The sequence below is a fragment of the Delphinus delphis genome, chromosome 7 (genome assembly GCF_949987515.2).
Source record: "Delphinus delphis chromosome 7, mDelDel1.2, whole genome shotgun sequence".
Lineage (NCBI taxonomy): Eukaryota > Metazoa > Chordata > Mammalia > Artiodactyla > Delphinidae > Delphinus > Delphinus delphis.
Window position 1 is genome coordinate 63,923,591 of NC_082689.1, and position 18,562 is coordinate 63,942,152.

Consider the following 18,562-nt stretch of genomic DNA (forward strand, 5'->3'; position numbering starts at 1 on the left):
TTTTTTTTCTTTTCTTTTTTTTTGGTTAAAGGGAACAGTATGATATCCTGATCTATTTGACATTGATCATGAGCTATGTGATGCTGCATGGCTTCACGTAGACTAGAATTCTGGATGCTACGAACTTATATACTTTCTAGACTATAGGCATAATCCTGGGTGTCGAGGTATAAGGCTGAGAGGAATTTTCACTTTCACTTTTTAGGACACTCACTGGTCTAAAAGGCTCTTTTGAGGTAAGTCAAATGCAAGGCCAGGGGTTGGAGGGGAGAGGGAGGTATAGGACTCAGTTACTATTCTCACACTCCTGGAGCATGTGGCTTGTGGTACGTGGAGATACATACGTATAGGAGAGCTTTGGTTTCAGGCAGGCCTTTGGGGCACGGTGCTGGTGGGTACAGCGGTGGCTCTCCACCTTTACTTCTGCCATCACATCCATCATACGTGAAACAAATTCCCATCAACAACACTGTCATTGCATGCAGTAATTCTTAACTAGGGGCAGGGGGTTACTGGGGGCAAAAACTTCTTTCTTTAGAGATTGTGCATCCGTCCCCTGCCTGCAGCTTGAGAACCACCAGGTGGAGAATAAAGAGCAGTCATCTAGGAATCTCAGTCCCTGGTTTGGGTGTCCTTTCCGCCACGAGTGGCTACTAAGATAGGGCTGATACCTAGTAGGTGATCAATACGGATTTAGGGAGTGTTGAGTGAATTAACCAGCTGTGTAGCCTTAAGCAAGCCACTTAATCTCTGTGGCTTCTGTTTCCTCACCCGAGGAATGAGGGAAATGGATTAGATGACCTCCAGGGCCCCTTTCAGTTGTAAAATTATATGATTCTGTGATTGGACCTTTACCCCAGAGGAAGATTAATTTGACAGGAGTATGAAGGATGGATAGAGTGAGAGCCAAGAGGTGGGGGATGCTCCTTCCTCTGAATCAGTCTGATATTTCCTTTTATGCCCCTATTTTTAAAGCACGCGTTTACCTTGGGGTCTTCCCGGTGATTTTACGTAGATCCGCTGTCATTCTCTGGGCAGATCGTAAACTCATTCAGGACTGGAACCGTGGCTTTCTGCCCACTTCTGTGTGCCTCAAAACTTAAGGCATCACAATGCCTGTTAGTGGCGTGAGGGAGCCACGTGGTGCTTTCACACAGTTCGTTTAATCTGTGAGGGAAGCTGAGGAAACTGCAGGTGAGGCAGGGGAAGCAGCTGGTGAGGGTCTGAACTGCAAAGTGAGCTTGGATGAGTCCAGGTGAGGCTCCAGCTTTTACGGCAGTCTAGTTAGCTGACTTAAAGACCCCGTTCTGGGAAAGCCCGGGGTGAGGTAAACGTGGCCTGGCCATAGGAAGCTTCTTTTTTCTCTTCCTGATTCTTTTGTCACTGGCCTTACGCTGTAGGTGTCCTTCAACTTATCGCTACGTTGGCATTTTTCACATCTCATGAAGTACAGCAGTTTTCTTCCTGGGCTACACATTCATCTACCAAAGGTCACACCCTGAGTACTAGCTCTCTCACCTTTTGTGGCCCTTTTCGCTTCTGCTGTACATCTTTAGTTTTAGCAGCAGCTTTCTCTGTGTATATCTGCATGGTGCCTGTGAGTGTGGATAAAATACTCTTTGGTCATTAAACCATTTATTCTCATGTGCAGCAGATAATGGTGGTGACCTGCCCTTGGTCAGTAGTAGTGGCGTCTTAGAGAAATGGATGACCTGAGAAACTTGAGGAAGGTATAGCCCACGGGTCATGGCAGGTGGCTGGTCATGGTGGGGAGACGGACAAGAGCAGGTCTCAGAGGGTCATCCTAAGGATTTGGAATCTTGCTTTAAGAATAAGGAGACGGAAATGGAGTTTTTCAGCAAGGGAGTGACCTGACTGGGTTTTCAGGTACAAGCTGACTCTTTCAGGTACAAGCTGACTCTTTCAGGTACAAGCTGACTCTCCTCTCCTCTGGAGACCGTGAGCTTGAATGTGGAGAGACCAGTTAGGAGCCCCTGCAGACTCAGGGCGGGGCTGATAGAGCCTCAGGTAAGGGTTGTGCGCTGGCAAAGACGATGTGTAACGTTTATTAAGTTCTAGATCTAGTCCAGACGTGCTGTTCAGACACCTGCTTTTGGATATATCCTTTACCCTCTCTGAGCCCCCTCCAGTTCCTCATCTGTAAAACAATAGGGGTAATAGTCATCCCTACCTGAAGGGTTGTTTTGAGCATGGAATGAGGTGACACATGTGAAGCCCGAAGCACGTACCAGCAGGTTGTAAATGTTATTAATGATTATTTTCCCCACCTCATAGTTGAGGAAACGGATTCCAGAGGCCAGACAAGCAGCAGGTGGATCTGAGCTCAGACCTCTCTCCACAGTTTCACAGGCTCACCTCCTTAGCACCTCGCTGCCTCCTGTTACGGAGAGGTGTCCTGTGTCTCTTCCTAAACCCGTGGGAAAGGATGTCAGGATGTCAGTTCAGTGCCAAGAGTAGGAAAGAAGCAAGCTGAGTGATGCTCCAGCTGACTCCTAGCCCAACATGTTTGAAAGGTCCCCATCCTGCTCCCGAGAGGGGGAGACGCTCTAGGGGTCCAGGAGTCCCTCTGGACTTCCTTGGACACCAGCAACTTTCCCCTCACCTGGCATGTTGTTGGCTAAGAAAATCCCCTGCTGCTTAGGAGGGAGGGGCCACCTCTGGATCCTGGGAAACACTGTACCTACTGCCCTTACAGGGATCCTGAGTGGTGTTACTCCAACTACATCCTTCAACTTCAGGGCTTGGGGAACTGGTTGACTTTCAGCCTCACTCCAGAGCACCCTGTGATGGAGGATACACAGCGCCAATGGCACTTAGAGTTTATGATGCCCTTTGGCAGTGAGTGGTCTTTGGACTTCTAAGCGTTTTGCTTCCATCTGGTTCTTGGGGGGGGTGCATGCGCCCCCATGTGTTTGTTGGCACGGACTAAGAGACATTCATGTGCAGCTGAGGAATGCAAATAGTTCTGAGCTGGCCTTTTAGTTTGGGAGCCCTCCAAAAGCAGTAACTCTTTCAGGTTGTCTTGACATGGTAAATTAAGAGGTGCAGGAAAGTGCTACATCCTGGAAAATATATACTTCAACTGTCCAGGCCTCCTGCACCTCCACCACCAGGAAGGGTACGTGTTCACTCATGTGTTTGTCGTCACCACCCTCTTAGCCAGAGGCCTCCATTGAGTGTTCACTGTGTCCCTTGCAGATGAATTGAAAGAGCAAAAAGAAAACCCCTACGCATGCCAGTCTGTATCTTGGAACTTCTCACTTTGAATGGACATAGCAAAAAATAAAATTTAACGAAATTAAGCCCCAATCCTGCTTCGTCGTAACCGGGTGGTGCTGAGTAGAGGGTGCCCCCTTTCAGTGGGGAATAAGTTTTCCGGCTGGCGTAGTCCCCACATTTCCCTGGTTTTTGTTTTAAATACACTTTCTGCCATACTCCTTTAACGTTCCTGCAGTAGTGCTTTCAAATTGCTTGTGAGAGTATAAATTGATACAACGTAAATGAAAGGGAATTTGACAGTATCTAGCAAATTGTAAATATATGTATCCTTTGACCAAGCAATTTTCTTCTAGAAAATTTATTTTTATACTCACATATTTGCCACGTGACATAAGAACAAGGTTATTCATTGAAGCATTATTTATAATAGTGAAAGACTAGAAACAATCTATTCATAGACTGGTAACTGGTTAAAGAAGGATATGGCATACAACAGAATACTACGTCGCTATAAACGAGCAGAAAAGAATGAGAAAGCTCTCTGTGAACCTATACGGAGAAATTCCAAGGTATATTATTAAGTTAAATAAAAGGCAAGGTGCAGAGCAGCACATAGAATGCTACTGCCATCTCCCACTTGAATTAAACAGGCTAGAGGGAACTGTATGTGTATTTGCTAGAGCACACGTAGAAAATCTCAGGAAGGACGCACAGAAAGCCTGCAGCATGATTGCCTCTGTGAGGTAGACCAGGAAGATGAGTGACAGCAGTTGAGAGGGCTAGATTGCATGGAATACCCTATTGTACTTTTTGATTTTTAAGCGATTCTTAAGCCATATGATTGTATTACCTATTTTAAGAAAGAAATTTTTCTGCCTGAGCCCTGTAGGCATTTGCGTCTGTGATGCAGTGTATACTCCAATAAGAAATAAGGGATTGTGCCTTACCAAGTTTAAGAGTTGGTTGTTTTGGGACTTTTTTTTAGGATTGAAAGAGTTTTTTTTAATAAGAGTTATTAAAGGTCCCCTGGGTCTTGAAACTGTTGCTCTCAAGTTATTAACGTTTCCTCTGGAAAGTTGCACAGACATAGTGTCTGGCTTTAAATCATACCTATTTTCAGCTTCCCTTACATCAGGAGTATCTTGTGCCATATCAATTAAAGTAAGTGTCCTTTCAATTAAAGGTGTTAAGTATGAGTCCAAAAAAGATTAATTCTTTGTGAAAGGATGACCTTCAGTAGTTAGATCCAATTAGGCAGTTTTCCAACTATATTTCATCCTGATGGGACAAGTCTACTACACACAATGAATCACTGTGATCTTTTCAAAGGTGGGTATTTTAGGTTCAGGGTCATAAAAGAATGACGTGACTAGGCAACCTCCATAACTTGAGCCACCGTTGATGTAGATCAAGATTATGGATGTTGGGTATGTATTACTTCTGTGGGATTGATACGTAAAGAATAAGGATGTGCATCATGATATGTTGGATGTGGTTCTCATACCTCTCCGCTCATGACCTTAGTAGAACAAACTAATTTAGACAAGCCTGATCAAAAGAAAAAGAGGAAAGGAACAATGGCATAAATTATGGTCACACCTAATTCCTTTTCTTTTTTTCTCCTTCTGTCATTTCATTATTAAACACACTATAAATACTTGCTTTCCTAGTGATTATTTTTTCTTTTTGAATTGTTGTCCTAATTCAACCTTTGCTGATGCACAACACACAAAACAAAGGCGTAAACGAATGCTTGCTGATCTTTTTACAGTAGCATGTAAAATGTTGGGGAATATTTGTTTTCACTCAAAAGTTAAAGGGAATCGAACATTTGTATTTGCATTAGGTATTTCCAGTATGGAATTGTTGCTCCTCACTCTGCCACTCATTAACTTTGTAAAACAAAACCATTGAATGTACTCACCAAGAAATGGGAAACAAGTAATACCTGCTTTGTATATTTCAAAGGTTTATTATCAGGATCAGATGAAATCTGGTATCAGTATTTCTCAAAGTGTGGTCCTGTAACCCCCAGGGGGTCCTTGAGACCCTTTCAAGGAGCTTATGAGGTGGAAACTATTTTTATAATATTAAGAAAGTATCGGCCTTTTTCTCTCTCATTGTTTCACATACATACAGTAGAATTTCCAGTAGCTGGCTACATGATATGTGATATTGCAGCAGATTGAATACAAAGGCAAATATAAGAATCCAGCTACCTGAAGACAGACATTACAGAGGTTTACAAAAATAGAAAACAATGCATACTTTTCACTGATTTGTTTTTCTTTTGGAAAGTAAAATAATTTTATGTAAAAAAAATTTTTTTTTTGACATTAACATGTGATGGGCTGATTATTTTCATTTTCAAGTGAATTAATAAATATTTTAAAACTTATCAGTTTTAATTCCTAATACAGTAAGTATTGATAGATACAACCGACATAAACAAAAGTTCCTTAGGGGTCCTTGATACTTTTTAAGAATGTAAAAGAGTCCTAAGACCAAAAAGTTTGAGAACTGCCAACGGATATGAAAACACTGTGTAATGTGTGGTGACATTGTAGTTTATGAAGAAAATTCAGGCAACATGCAGACAGCCCTTCCAGTGCAGGCACTGGTTGCTCACTCCACCTCCAGGGCAGGCTTGCTTTCCCTGGGGTCCAAGATGATCTCTGAACCATCTACAGTTGCCTGCAATTTCACGTGTCGGTCATGTGTCTGCTTTTTTAGTGGGAGCATTCACAATTTTCACAGTTTTCAGATTCTCAGAAGGTCCTGAAAGAAGCACAGCTATAGGAATTGCTAATGTCCGCTAGTTCCCATTCTGTCTTCGAGAGGAGTAACGATAAAGTCGTGGTGCGGACACCCGAGAGGAGATTCTGAGGTTCCAGGCTCTCATGTCGGTAGCCTGGGCTTGGTTGTCTCTGGAGTTCCTGACCCTTTACCTCTCTGGTTGTGGGAGGTATTAGACTTGGGTCAGCTTCTCTAGGCACTGGGAGAAGGGCTTTCTCTCAGTTGGTACCATGCCTTTGTCATCGTTCTGGGCCTCCTCACACTTGGTGTCATAGGATGTGGTAGGACATCAAGAACCACCATCAGGCTATGGACCAAAAAGGGCCCATAGACTGACATCATCAAGATTCGGGCACTGTACCTAGAGACCAGGATATATTACCAGAGTTTTAGAGTATCAGAGGGTTTGATCAGACTTGCCTGGCACTGGAAGGAGGATGTTCAGGGCTTGGTGTTCACACCATCTCTGTCTCTGTCTCTGGCACTCCTGGCAGCTGAGCAAAGGGTTGAATGCATACAGAAATTACTATTTCATATGTCCTACTGCAGTTCCTTAAAAGTTTTATTTAATTAACTTTAATTCTAGCATCTGTCGAGAGTTACTCATAATATTTTAGTGTTCTTATGAGAAAATAAAGCCATTCTGATTATAACTCACGGGCCCTTACTGTTATGTCTTGAAATTAATATGAATGGAAAAATCATGTCTTAGATACTTATTTGTTCCATATTTCCCCAGTGTCATTTGATATTTTGATTGAATGTACATATATGTGTCTATTGTAGTTTTATGTAAGCATTTTAAATTTCTTAAAAGTTTTATATATTCAGTGGGCAATTTCGTAACATTCAGAGGTCCCCCTCTATTTATTTAGATAAAATTTTTAACAACAAAATACACATCTTATTCTGGACATTTTTGTTGTATGATTTAATGTATAGTGCTGTTGTGAAGTTTATCGCTAAGGCTATCTTCCTTGTTTGTTTCACTTTTAAAAATAATTTGAGGGGACTTCTCTGATGGTACAGTGGTTAAGGCTTTGCCTTCCAATGCAGTAGGTGTGGGTTCGACCTCTGGTCGGGGAGCTAAGATCCCACAGGCTTCACGGCCAAAAAACCAAAGCAAAAAACAGAAGCAATATGTGACAAATTCAATAAAAACTTTAAAAATGGTCCACATCAAAAAAAAAAAAACTTAAAAAAAATAATTTGATAAAATACTATTTTCCCAGGAAAAAATATGAAAAATGTATTGAATACTATTTATGCTAGACTAAAAGCTTCTGAAATTTTTAATTATGGAATTAAATTTAAGGTTACTGATTTAGTGTAGATTTTATAAAAGGAGCATTTAGTTTTGGAATTTTGTGATACAATCATGTTTGTATAAGGTAAATTCAATCAGTTAAACAATATCTCCCTTTATTCTTGTCATAACTGCCTCTTCCAGTGGAAGAAGTATCTAGAAGTAACCCAAAACTATTAAATGCTATCTATATGTCAGTAGCATCTTGTAAAAATCGGAATACATTTAGTTTGGTTAAACTCTGCTTCATTAGATTTTAATGTGCTATTTGTTATGTATTTCAGGAACTCCAGAAAGGAACTTAATGATATACGATTTGAGTTTACTCCAGGAAGAGGTAAGCTTTAATTGAAATTATCATTTTATTGCTACCAAGAGCATTTCAGAAATTGATTACTAGCATGTAGTTATAATTTGCTATTCAAAAATGTGTTCTCTAAAAACAAAGGAGGGAAGGAAGGAAGGAAGGATTTGCAATAATTGTGGGGAATCCAAACCGAACCCACTACTGACTGCATGAATTCCAGTGACACGTGCTGCACAGAATATACGCACTTATAAATTACATCTGTGAGCTCAACCATGAAAAGAAGTGCTGGCGTGGTGATTCGGGGCCTAAAGGACATTATGATGAGTGTGATGAGACGCGCGTAGCAGTCTTAATTAGGGTTGAGCAACAAACAGTGACATCAGACCAAAAGGTAGCATACTTTGCCTCTCTGTTGTCGGTTCAGATTACACGAAGCCTGTGCTGAGGAGTATCTGGGCCTCTACTTGCTGCAGGCACCGCTAGGAAACTTGGTAGGAACAGTGCTAGTCTTGCAGCTGAATATAATTTTAGTATTTTGAGTAGTTATTAAAATAGTTTCAAGGCTAGACTGGTTGCTCTTTTAGCGCCTGGATGCCTGGAAGTCATTGAGCCATGTCCTGTTTCTTGGTGTCTCTAGCACCTGGCAGGTGCCTGGTATGCACGAGAATCTCAAGTCATTTTGGTTAATTATTGGATACAGGCTTTGGAGATCACGACATCAGTTGTTAAACAAAAATTGCTCTTTGCACTCTTTAGTGCATAACCAAAACAGTCTAGAGAAGTGAAAAACAGATGCTAATGCTAAGACTGGAGCTGTTGACCTTGATCTCTGGTTTCAGACTTTTATATACATGAAAACAGCTTCGATGTCTCATTAGTCTTATACATTTGAACATATTAATATATGTAAGCTAATAACATTCTCTATTTTATGTATTAGAACTCCACGTAAATTTTTATTCGATTAAATAAATTGTATTTGCTAAAATTTTGAAAACCCGAAACTTTCTAGCTTGATAGCTAGTCAGTCAGTTAACTGCTTGACCTCCCTGCTATTATCAACTGTAAGAAGACACAAACTCAAATGCTTACAGGAGCCAAAGTGAATGGTGGGAACTTCAGAAAACCAAAGAGTTCTGTCTAAATACATTCGGGTTCAGTGCCCACCAAACAAAATATGTTCCTGGGCCATAGGTGGTCAGTCATAGATTCATTGGCCCTGATGTCTAGTCCCCTGTAAACACAAAGATTTCATGATTTCCAGTATATTTGAATTAAACATATCTTTTTACAAAAGAAATGTGAATAAGGCCCTGGTGAATTTGCTAACTGATCTTTCTTTCCGGGGGCAGTCTTTGACAATGTAGAGTCAGTCTGTGAAATTGAACAGTTGCCGGTTGCTGTTATCAAAAAGCTGTTTTGTCATAATATAAAGATATGGAGCAGCCAATACTGTAATAAAATCTAGCAGTTATATAATAAATGTTTCAAGTATAGTAAGTAAAAGAATTCTTATTTTAAGGGTTTCTTTTCATCTGATTGTGTCAGATTGACAGTGGCAATAAGAATCAATTCTAATTTCAAAGGTACCAAGGAAATGAATTTCTGAGTTGAGGATTGCTGGGGATAAGACGGCCTTATCAGCATTACCTGGCCCTTTGTGCTAGCTTTGGCAACCTCATTTGCCATGGTTAGATTCAGAGTCTCTGCTTTTGTGGCCCAGACAGAAACCATAGTGCTTGCTTCCTGATGATAGCTGGCCTTCCCTGGGGAGCGAGCACAGCCGTTTAGTTTCAGAAACACCATAGCTATATCACTGTACCTCTGTGATTACTGATGCTGTCTGCATTTGAGATGTTGTTTGCGCTCGATCTGTGCATGCATACCATATGTACTATGTCTCTGGCGTATACACAGATAAATATATACGTCATTGAGTGTGTAATATGAACATATCAAATATTCTGTCGTCATTTGAGGGCAAGCCCTTTGTGCTTACTATGTTGCTGTAATGATCTAGAAAGCAGGGCGTACGTGATTATGATTATTTAACCCGTTTACACATTAGGAACGTCAAGCAGCTTAAAGAAAAATAAATTACCGATTACCTTCAAGTTTTTGTTCTAAACTATTACTGATATGTTACTTAACTTGCATGAAAAATAACTGCTTAATGGCACACACACAGACAAGGAATATTTCCATTTTGACCAACCAGCACAACCCTTTTGCTATTTTAATATGACTCATTTGGTACCCAAGAGTCCTGAAAATAGTCAGAGGTGCTGTACACTTTGCTCATTTGGGAACGTTAATTTGCTTCCGTACGGCTTTAGTGCTAGCCCTCAATGTGACTTTGTTGATTATTCCATTCTCAACTACTTTCTTTGATTATAGCTCCTTACTCAAGTGTAAGATCTCACTGATACTTTAGAGATGGTGGTAACACATCCAGTTGCTTTTAACCCCTGACTACTCTGTGCCCGGTGTCTACGAGGCAGGCACTTTAATTCAATAGGCTTCTTTTCCTGCAGTTTCTAGTGGCATCCAGGGAGATGGCGATTGTGAGGCTGAATGTTCTAAAGCTACATCATTTTCAGAGTAGAGCCTTTCATTCTGCTACCTTGGGTTCCATGCTATGAGAGGTTTTATCTCTGAGAGAATTTTATAAGGTGTTTCTTGTACTTCTGACAGTTAAGGACAAGGCCCAAGATAAGCCCACCTTTTTTTTTTTTTTAAGCCCACCTTGTATGGAATTTCATTGTTTAGTAAGAGTCCTATGTTTTTCTTTTCCATTTTCTTCATTCCATTTCACTGAATGAGTAAAATGATAGAATACCACAGATTCTCTGAAAGTACAAAGAATATATATCAGCTCTCAAATTTTTATTGGAGATTTAGGAAATAGGGCCATGTATGAGGGAGAAAGAGCACAAGGGTGTAAGCAGCATTTCACGTGACCTTTGGCTGCCTCATCATCATCAATTACCATTTGTTGAGTAATTACTATGAGTCAGACCCTGGGCTAATAAGCACATTAAAGCCCAGTGTGAAAGATAATTATACCTTCAGCTATGTGCTCACGCAGGCGCGCACACACACACACACACACACACACACACACATGCACACACACACACACACACACACACACACACACACACCCTACCTGAGCCCACTTACATAATCACCACATGTGAAACACAGGCTAAGCAGGGAAACCCAGTCTGTGTTGAGGGCAGGCTTCAGCATAGCAAACTGCAATTCAGTTTAGGTGCTTGTTTGATTCAGGAGCTATGCTTTCCCAGTTTCTTCTTATCCAGCTATAGTATGGGCTATTTGTGAGAATATCAGGCTGCCATGGAGACCATGTCATCTCCCTTGTGAAAACATAGGGGTTCATAATGGTTCTTTGAGCACATGGCAATTTATCAATTTCCCTTTACAAAGTCTTCATACAGACTTCTCACTATTGTCGTGTTCGTCTATAACCTCTCAATTAAGTAATTTCAGTTATATTCACTTGCTACAGCCTGTTCAGTCCCATCTTTATGAGATTGCTAACTCCTGTCACTTACCATTGAGAAACTACATTCTTTTATCCAACCACATTTTCTAAGAGAATGAGTCTGTTGCTATCAAATGATCAAAGTCATGTTAAAGGATTTTCTTAATAGCATAAATTTAAAGAGCTCATCTTAATAGTCCAACAAGCTCATAGGCTGTTTGTACCAAATATAAGGTTGTATCAAATGCTACGTCTTCAACGTTTGCCATAAATTCTAACTCAGTAGCTACTAATGATAGAAAAGGATTGATGGTGGCTGGAGTTTACCTTGGCAAGAAAGAAGAGCAGTGTTCATAGGGAACAGTTATGAGCTAACTTCTAGAGGGGCATTTGAGAATAACTCAGATAGTAGACAAAGGGTAATAGTTTTTTGGTTCAACAAAAATGAAACAATAAGTTTGTAAAACCTCTGTTGAATAAAGAGCAGGATGCAAATTGTACGTGGCAAAAGTATTTCACATTTTGCTTCTGATTTTTCCTCCTGATAGAATCTGAATTGTTGAATTGAAACACACATGGATGATTTTTCTAAATGAAAAATCTATATTTTACATTGTACTGGATTTTGGGGTTTTATTGTATGGTTACTGATACACCTTCATTTCACGTTTGGGCAGATACGGCAGACGGCGTTTCTCAGGAGCTCTTCTCTGCTGGCTTAGTCGATGGTCATGATGTAGTTATAGGTAAGTCACTTTTTAATGCATGTAGTGTCATTTTGTTGATACATCAAATGGAAATGCACTTAGAAACAAAAGTTTTCATAAAGGAATAATTCTGTGAATTTCTGAAAATTTCTTGAATTCTTATCTTTTATGTGAAATGGGTATATTTAAGAGTCATATTTAACTTCCTGTTTCAAAAGCTCTTAAATGTAATTCTGTCCCATTTGTCTGGATGTGATTTATCCAATGCAGAACGTCACTTATTGGAGATAAAACAAAGAACCTAGAAGACCGAAACGTCCATGACATAGCAAACCCAAGATACTATAAATTCCATGCAGCAAAGTATGGGAACTTCTGAGGTCCTTTCTCTGAGTTTCTCTATTCTTTTTCCTAGCTCTTAGTAAGGTTCATTCATTATAAAGTTTTAAGGTTGGTTAGGACTTAACGATCATTCAGGCCAGTTCCACCATTGTGTAGACCAGGAAGCGAATTCCTAAAGTGATTCAGTGGTTTGTCCAGGGCCATGCAGCTGGGTTGCGGCAGAACCACCACACTTTGAGACTGTGGCTCTTTCTACTACTTTTAGAATCAAGAAAAGGCTGCGTTGGAACTAGGGGAGCCTGCTAGCTCTAGGCATGCTGACAGGAGCAAGAAATGACTGCTGGCCAAGCAAGGCAGAAAAGCTGTGTAGAGGCAGAAAGTGTCATCTAAGAAAAAGCATAGCCTGATTCTACCTAGGGTGAGGGTGAGGGTGAAGGGCTCCACACTCTTCAGCAAATTCTGAGTTTATGAAGATTTTATAATGTAGCCTATTACTGCATATTGGTAATGAAGACCCTAAGTAATAAGGATGAGTTAATATTAATTATGACATTATGTTCATTATATTGTTAATTATATATAATTATAATAACACTATAATAGTATTATGGTAAAAGTTTCTTTAAAAATATTCAAATCAAAACCAATCCTTGAAATAGCCTGGGCCCCTTAAATGATATGTTTTAACTTTTTAAAAAAATCACATACTTGAAATAATCCTTCCCCCAAAATACTGGAGTGTGTCACTAAGAGGGAGCTTGAGGTAGATATACTTACCCATCAGAATAGTTTGTTCTGGGCTTCCCTGGTGGTGCAGTGGTTGGGAGTCCGCCTGCCGATCTAGGGGGCATGGGGTCGTGCCCAGGTCCGGGAGGATCCCATATGCTGTGGAGCGGCTGGGCCCGTGAGCCATGGCCGCTGGGCCTGTGCATCCAGAGCCTGTGCTCCGCAACGGGAGAGGCCACAACAGTGAGAGGCCCGCGTACCACAAAAAAAAAAAAAAAAAAGGAATAGTTTGTTCTTAGAATCTCTATAATATACATCATTATAAAGTGAATTGTTTGGGCTTCCCTGGTGGCGCAGTGGTTGAGAATCCGCCTGCCGATGCAGGGGACACGGGTTCAAGCCCTGGTCCGGGAAGATGCCACATGCCGCGGAGCAACTAGGCCCGTGCACCACAACTACTGAGCCTGCGCTCTAGAGTCCATGTGCCACAACTGCTGAAGCCCGTGCACCTGGAGCCCATGCTCTGCTACAAGAGAAACCACCGCCATGAGAAGGGTGCGCACCACAGTGAAGAGTAGCCCCCGATCGCTGCAACTAGAGAAAGCCTGCATGCAGCAACGAAGACCCAATACAGCCAAAAGTAAATAAATTTATTAAAAAATAAAGTGAATTGTTTTATGTAAATAAGAGTAACAGGGAGTTTAGTGGGAGATTGGAATTCTGACTAAAGAATTAGTACCTAATATGTTATTGGTATACAAATATTCATAAATGTAGGTACAAAGATATCTTTGTAATTAGAAAAAAGTAAGCTTTTCCTGATTAATTACACATGAAGTGTACACATTGGCCTCACAAGGGAGCTCTGTTTCCTTTGCCAAGTGGTACATGTGTAAAGAGATAGAGACATATTTTAAAGGAAAGGGACATGCACATGGACCTACAGGTGTGTGTATATATTTCCTTGTATATTGTCTTTCATACTTTACTTTAAAACCTTGTGAGGTCCCATGGCCAGCTGAGTTCTTCCCTCAGTTTTCTGATCAAAGTGAGGGGAAGATGAGTAATAAGATCAATTCAACTTTGGCATCTATTGTATCAGTAAGTTCCATCTCAGAATTCTTTATGTTAACAGTTGATAAACGTAGATTCTCTCATTTGAAAAAATGAGCACACACCTCTGTGTCTTAGTTTACCTGAAGAAATAAGGAGAAAAGTTAACGGCTAGATCACGATACCCTGTAAGGTATTGGTATATTTTCCTTAAAGAGAGCTATGGTCCATACCCAAAGCAGCCAGAATTTAAAATTAATTAACAAATAAAAAATAATTTTAAAACACCCACTAATGTCTCCTATTTGGCAAAAAAGTTGAGGAGCACGTGGTCTTTTGATTTGAGGTCATCGTGGCAGGTGGTAGGGCGCAGGAAGAATGAAAGAGATTCGTGGAGAAGTATCAGGTCACATCTTTATTTAAGCATGATCTTGCTTCAGGCCTACCGTCAAATTTAGTGTACTTCTTTTTTCGCCCCAGGCTCAGCTAAGCTAGAGGATTTTGGATTGTTGAGTTTTTTAAAAGTGGAAATTAAGGCATAATTCACATCCAAATTATTGAGTGTGATTTAAATAACCAGAAAGCTTGGGGCTTCCCTGGTGGCGCAGTGGTTGAGAGTCCGCCTGCCGATGCAGGGGACACGGGTTCGTGCGCCGGTCCGGGACGATCCCACATGCCGCGGAGCGGCTGGGCCCGTGAGCCATGGCCGCTGAGCCTGCGCGTCCAGAGCCTGTGCTCTGCAGCGGGAGAGGCCACAACAGTGAGAGACCCGCGTACCGCAAAAAAAAAAATAATAATAAATAAATAACCAGAAAGCTTCTGTTTTTCTATGCTGTATTTATTCTTCCCCAAATTTTTTATTTTGCCTTTTCCCCCTTCTTAGAGCTGAAGTGTAGAGTGTTGGAGTGAGACTGAGCGTGTGCACTTGTGTGCACAGGTGCAGTACTGACCACACCTCACAGGGACAGCTCACCTAAGAGTTACAATGTCTGCATATTTCATTTGATCATCACATTAATTCTATAAGGTAGAAAGGACAGGTTTTAATCAATATTTTATGGACAAAAAAGGGAGGTCAAAAGAAGTTTCTGGGTTATTATAACTTGTCATAGTCCCTGAACTTGGATCTTGTGATTCCAAGCCCAGAGCCTAATCCTGAACCTGACACTCTGTGTACAATTAATCCAATATCTTTAGCCTTGAAGAGGGACCTAGATAATTTTAACTGGTTTCGGTGTCTCTTGGGGGGAAAAAAAAAAAAATAGCTTGCCCTGTTTTTCCTGTATCAGTAGATGATTTATATTCTAACTGTTGACTATTTGATAGACAGGTGAAATGTGTTTAATTCTGTCCCCTCTAACCCCTCTCAGCCCCTCCTGCATCACTTACCTCCCTCTTTACTAGATTTGTCCCGCCAGCACATGGACATGTTTTTGTCTCCCATTCTAAAACCCTCTCTTTACTCCACCTCCCATGACAGCTACTTCTCTTCATGCCCTTGCAACTAAAGTCCTCAAAAGAATTGCCCCTGACTTCAGTTCTTCTTCTACCACTGTCTCTTGAACTCACTCCAGTCAACTTCCTCACTCCACTCAGACTATTTTTTCCAAAGCCATATCTGGGGAAGGCATACCCTTGGTAGATAAAATGGTAAATGCAAAGATAGATGTGGCTGGAGTGGAGTGAGCAAGATGGAGGGAGAGAAGGTACATGATCTGTGAATGACTGCCTGCCACGCTCCTAAATCCAGTGGTTAATTCTCAGTGACCTGTCAGCAGCATTGGGCATAGTGGACAATGCCCTGCTCCATAAGTGTTTTCATTTGGTTTTTAAGACTCCATTCTCTCTTGGTTCTCCCACCTTATTTATGTTTCCTTCTTAGTCTTTTTTTTTTGTTTTGATTTTTTGTTTTTTGCGGTACGCGGGCCTGTCACTGCTGTGGCCTCTCCCGTTGCGGAGCACAGGCTCCGGACGTGCAGGCTCAGCAGCCATGGCTCACGGGCCCAGCCGCTCCGCGGCATGTGGGATCTTCCCGGACCGGGGCACGAACCCGCGTCCCCTGCATCGGCAGGCGGACTCTCAACCACTGTGCCACCAGGGAAGCCCTTTAGTCTTTTTTGTTGGTTCCTCTTCATCTCTCTGACCCAGAAATATTGACATGTCCAAGGACTCTTTCCCTGGATTTCTCCTCTTTAGTCACTCACATCCTTGGTGATACCATCTGGTTTCATGGTATTAATGCCTTCCACTCTCTAACTCCCACATTTGTATCTCCAGCACAGACCTATCCTTTGAATTCCAGACTCATATTCAGCTCTCTTTTTGGCATCTTCACATAGAAGGCTAATCACTGTCCCAGGTTTAATTAACATCTCCAAGAACCAGCCTCTGTTGTTCCTCCCAATCTGCCCCTCCAGCAGCCTTGTACCCTAAGTTGATGTCAGCTCCATCTTTTCAGGTGCATAAGCCCCAAACCTAAGAGTTGTCCTTGACTTTTCTTTCTCTCATAGTCAATATCCAGCCTATCTAAATGTACCCGAGACCCAGCCATTATTCACCATCTCCCATCCTGTTTCAAACCCCTCTCATCTCTCAGTTGAATTATTGCCTTCATCTAGTCACTGGTCTCCCTGCTTATGACTTTGCCTCCTTTCAGCCTATTCTCATCACAGCAGCCAGAGAGATACAAGTAAAACATAAGTCAGATACAAAAGGCCACACATATTATGATTCCATGTATATGAAATGACCACAATATGCAAGTCTGTAGAGTCAGGACATAGAGTAGTGGTTGCCAGGGCCTGAGAGGGACAGGGGGAAGGGGAGTGACTGCTTAGGGGTCTTGGGCTTCCCTTTGCAGTGCTGAAAGCATTCTGGAATTAGAAGTGATCATGGTTGTACAGCCTTGTGACTATACTAAAAACCACTGAATTGTGCCCTTTAAAAGGGTGAGTTTTATGATATATGAATTACATCTCAATAAAAACGTGTGAGCGAGATCACATTAATGCTTTAAGTCAAACTCTAATAGCTCTCCATCCCACAACTCAGTGGCTTACAATCCTCTATATGATCTGTCCCCTGTCATTTCTCAGACCCTTCCCTCTCTTTGGCTCTCCCTCTTCCGCATTTCACCCCAGCCACACTGGCCTTTATACTTGGGATTCTCCTTCCCCAGGTACACCTGGGTATCTCCTAGTGCTTAAATGCTGCCTCTCAAAGGGGCCTTCCCTGCCCGGCTACTTAGAATTGCAACCCGCTCCCAACTCTCTACCCCCATCCTTACTTAAGTACTTTACCTAGTCTCTCCCCATCTAATAGGCTATATTTCATTTATTCATTATTTAACTATATAGGATTTTCCCTTGAGCATGAGTTTCTTGAAGGCCAGGATCTTTGTTTGGTTAAGTGCTATTTTCCCAGTGCCCCAAACTACATTTCATATAGTAGCCACTCAGTAACTTGTTAGAGATAAACAAATACTACCTTGAAATATAGAGATATCTCGTTAACACTTTCTAAAGAAGGCTATTTTAAGTATAGGATTCAATTATTTTAAGAATCTTGCTTTCAAGAGTACAGAATTCGAGTGGCATTTCACAAGTACGAAGTACATTCACTTGACAAAGTTTGCATCAAAAATAGTCCAGTTCAATTGAGAACATTGGCACGTAGAGGTCTGGGTGATTTCTTGTGTGTGTATTTTTTCAGTTTCCATAATATAAAACAGCTAACATTTAAATAGATTAAACATTCCTTTTTTTCCCCCACCAGAATTTCCTCTTGAATCAGAGTAAATGCTTCGGGCAATATAAAAAAAACTGAATAAAGCAATAGTATATGTTACGGTGCAGTGAGTGTTATGACTTTTACTATAATGTGGCAGACAGAATGTTACAAAAAAATTTTTCAGTATCCAGCTTCAGGGTAATCTGCCTTTAGTGCCAGCCTTCACAAAGCAGAATTTAGACTGAAGGAGCAGTTTAGTGACATGGAGTGATTGCTTTCTCACACAAGCAGAGCAGCACAGAAATTAAATGCAGCATTTGTAGACTGAAATCATAAACCCAGTTCAGTTGTGCTTCAATGCAGCACTACCTTAGGCAAGAAACAGAAAATATATCTAGGCCTTGTGTAAATCAGAACTAAGAATGACAAGCCCTCCTGGGTGGGTGTTGGTTTAAAGTAAGTTAACTTTGCAAGATGCAAAACTTGATGCATGTATGAATTTGCTTCTCTTGCCTTGCTGGGATGGCTGACAAATAGACCAGATGTGAGTCCTTGATCCATTTGTTTCAAAGAGGGACCCTCAGTGAGGCAGCAGAGATACTTGGTCCCTTTGCCTCCTAGTTCAGAAACAGCCCATCTGAAGTTTTCTCAGCAGTAGAAGCAGAGAGGAGAGAAAATTAAAAACAAATTCATGTAGAAAAGAAAGCAAAAGTTCTGAATTCTCTTCACGTCTTATGCTACATGATACTTTTGAGTCTCTGTTGAATGAGTGTTAGGACCTCAGCAGTGGAAGGAACGCTGATGAGTGTGTTAAGCTAGCCGGTTACCTCTCCTCCTTCTATCTC

General features: G+C 41.2%; 1 protein-coding gene across 1 annotated transcript in view; it reads left to right on the forward strand.

Moving 5' to 3' along the window:
- The window catches only part of STK39 (serine/threonine kinase 39), a 309,660-nt gene that overhangs the window by 240,947 nt on the left and 50,151 nt on the right, over positions 1-18,562 (forward strand). Inside the window, exons 15-16 of the mRNA XM_060016642.1 lie at positions 7,627-7,679; positions 11,838-11,906. Coding sequence (XP_059872625.1) covers positions 7,627-7,679; positions 11,838-11,906 — 122 coding nt within the window. The remainder of the gene's footprint in view (positions 1-7,626; positions 7,680-11,837; positions 11,907-18,562) is intronic.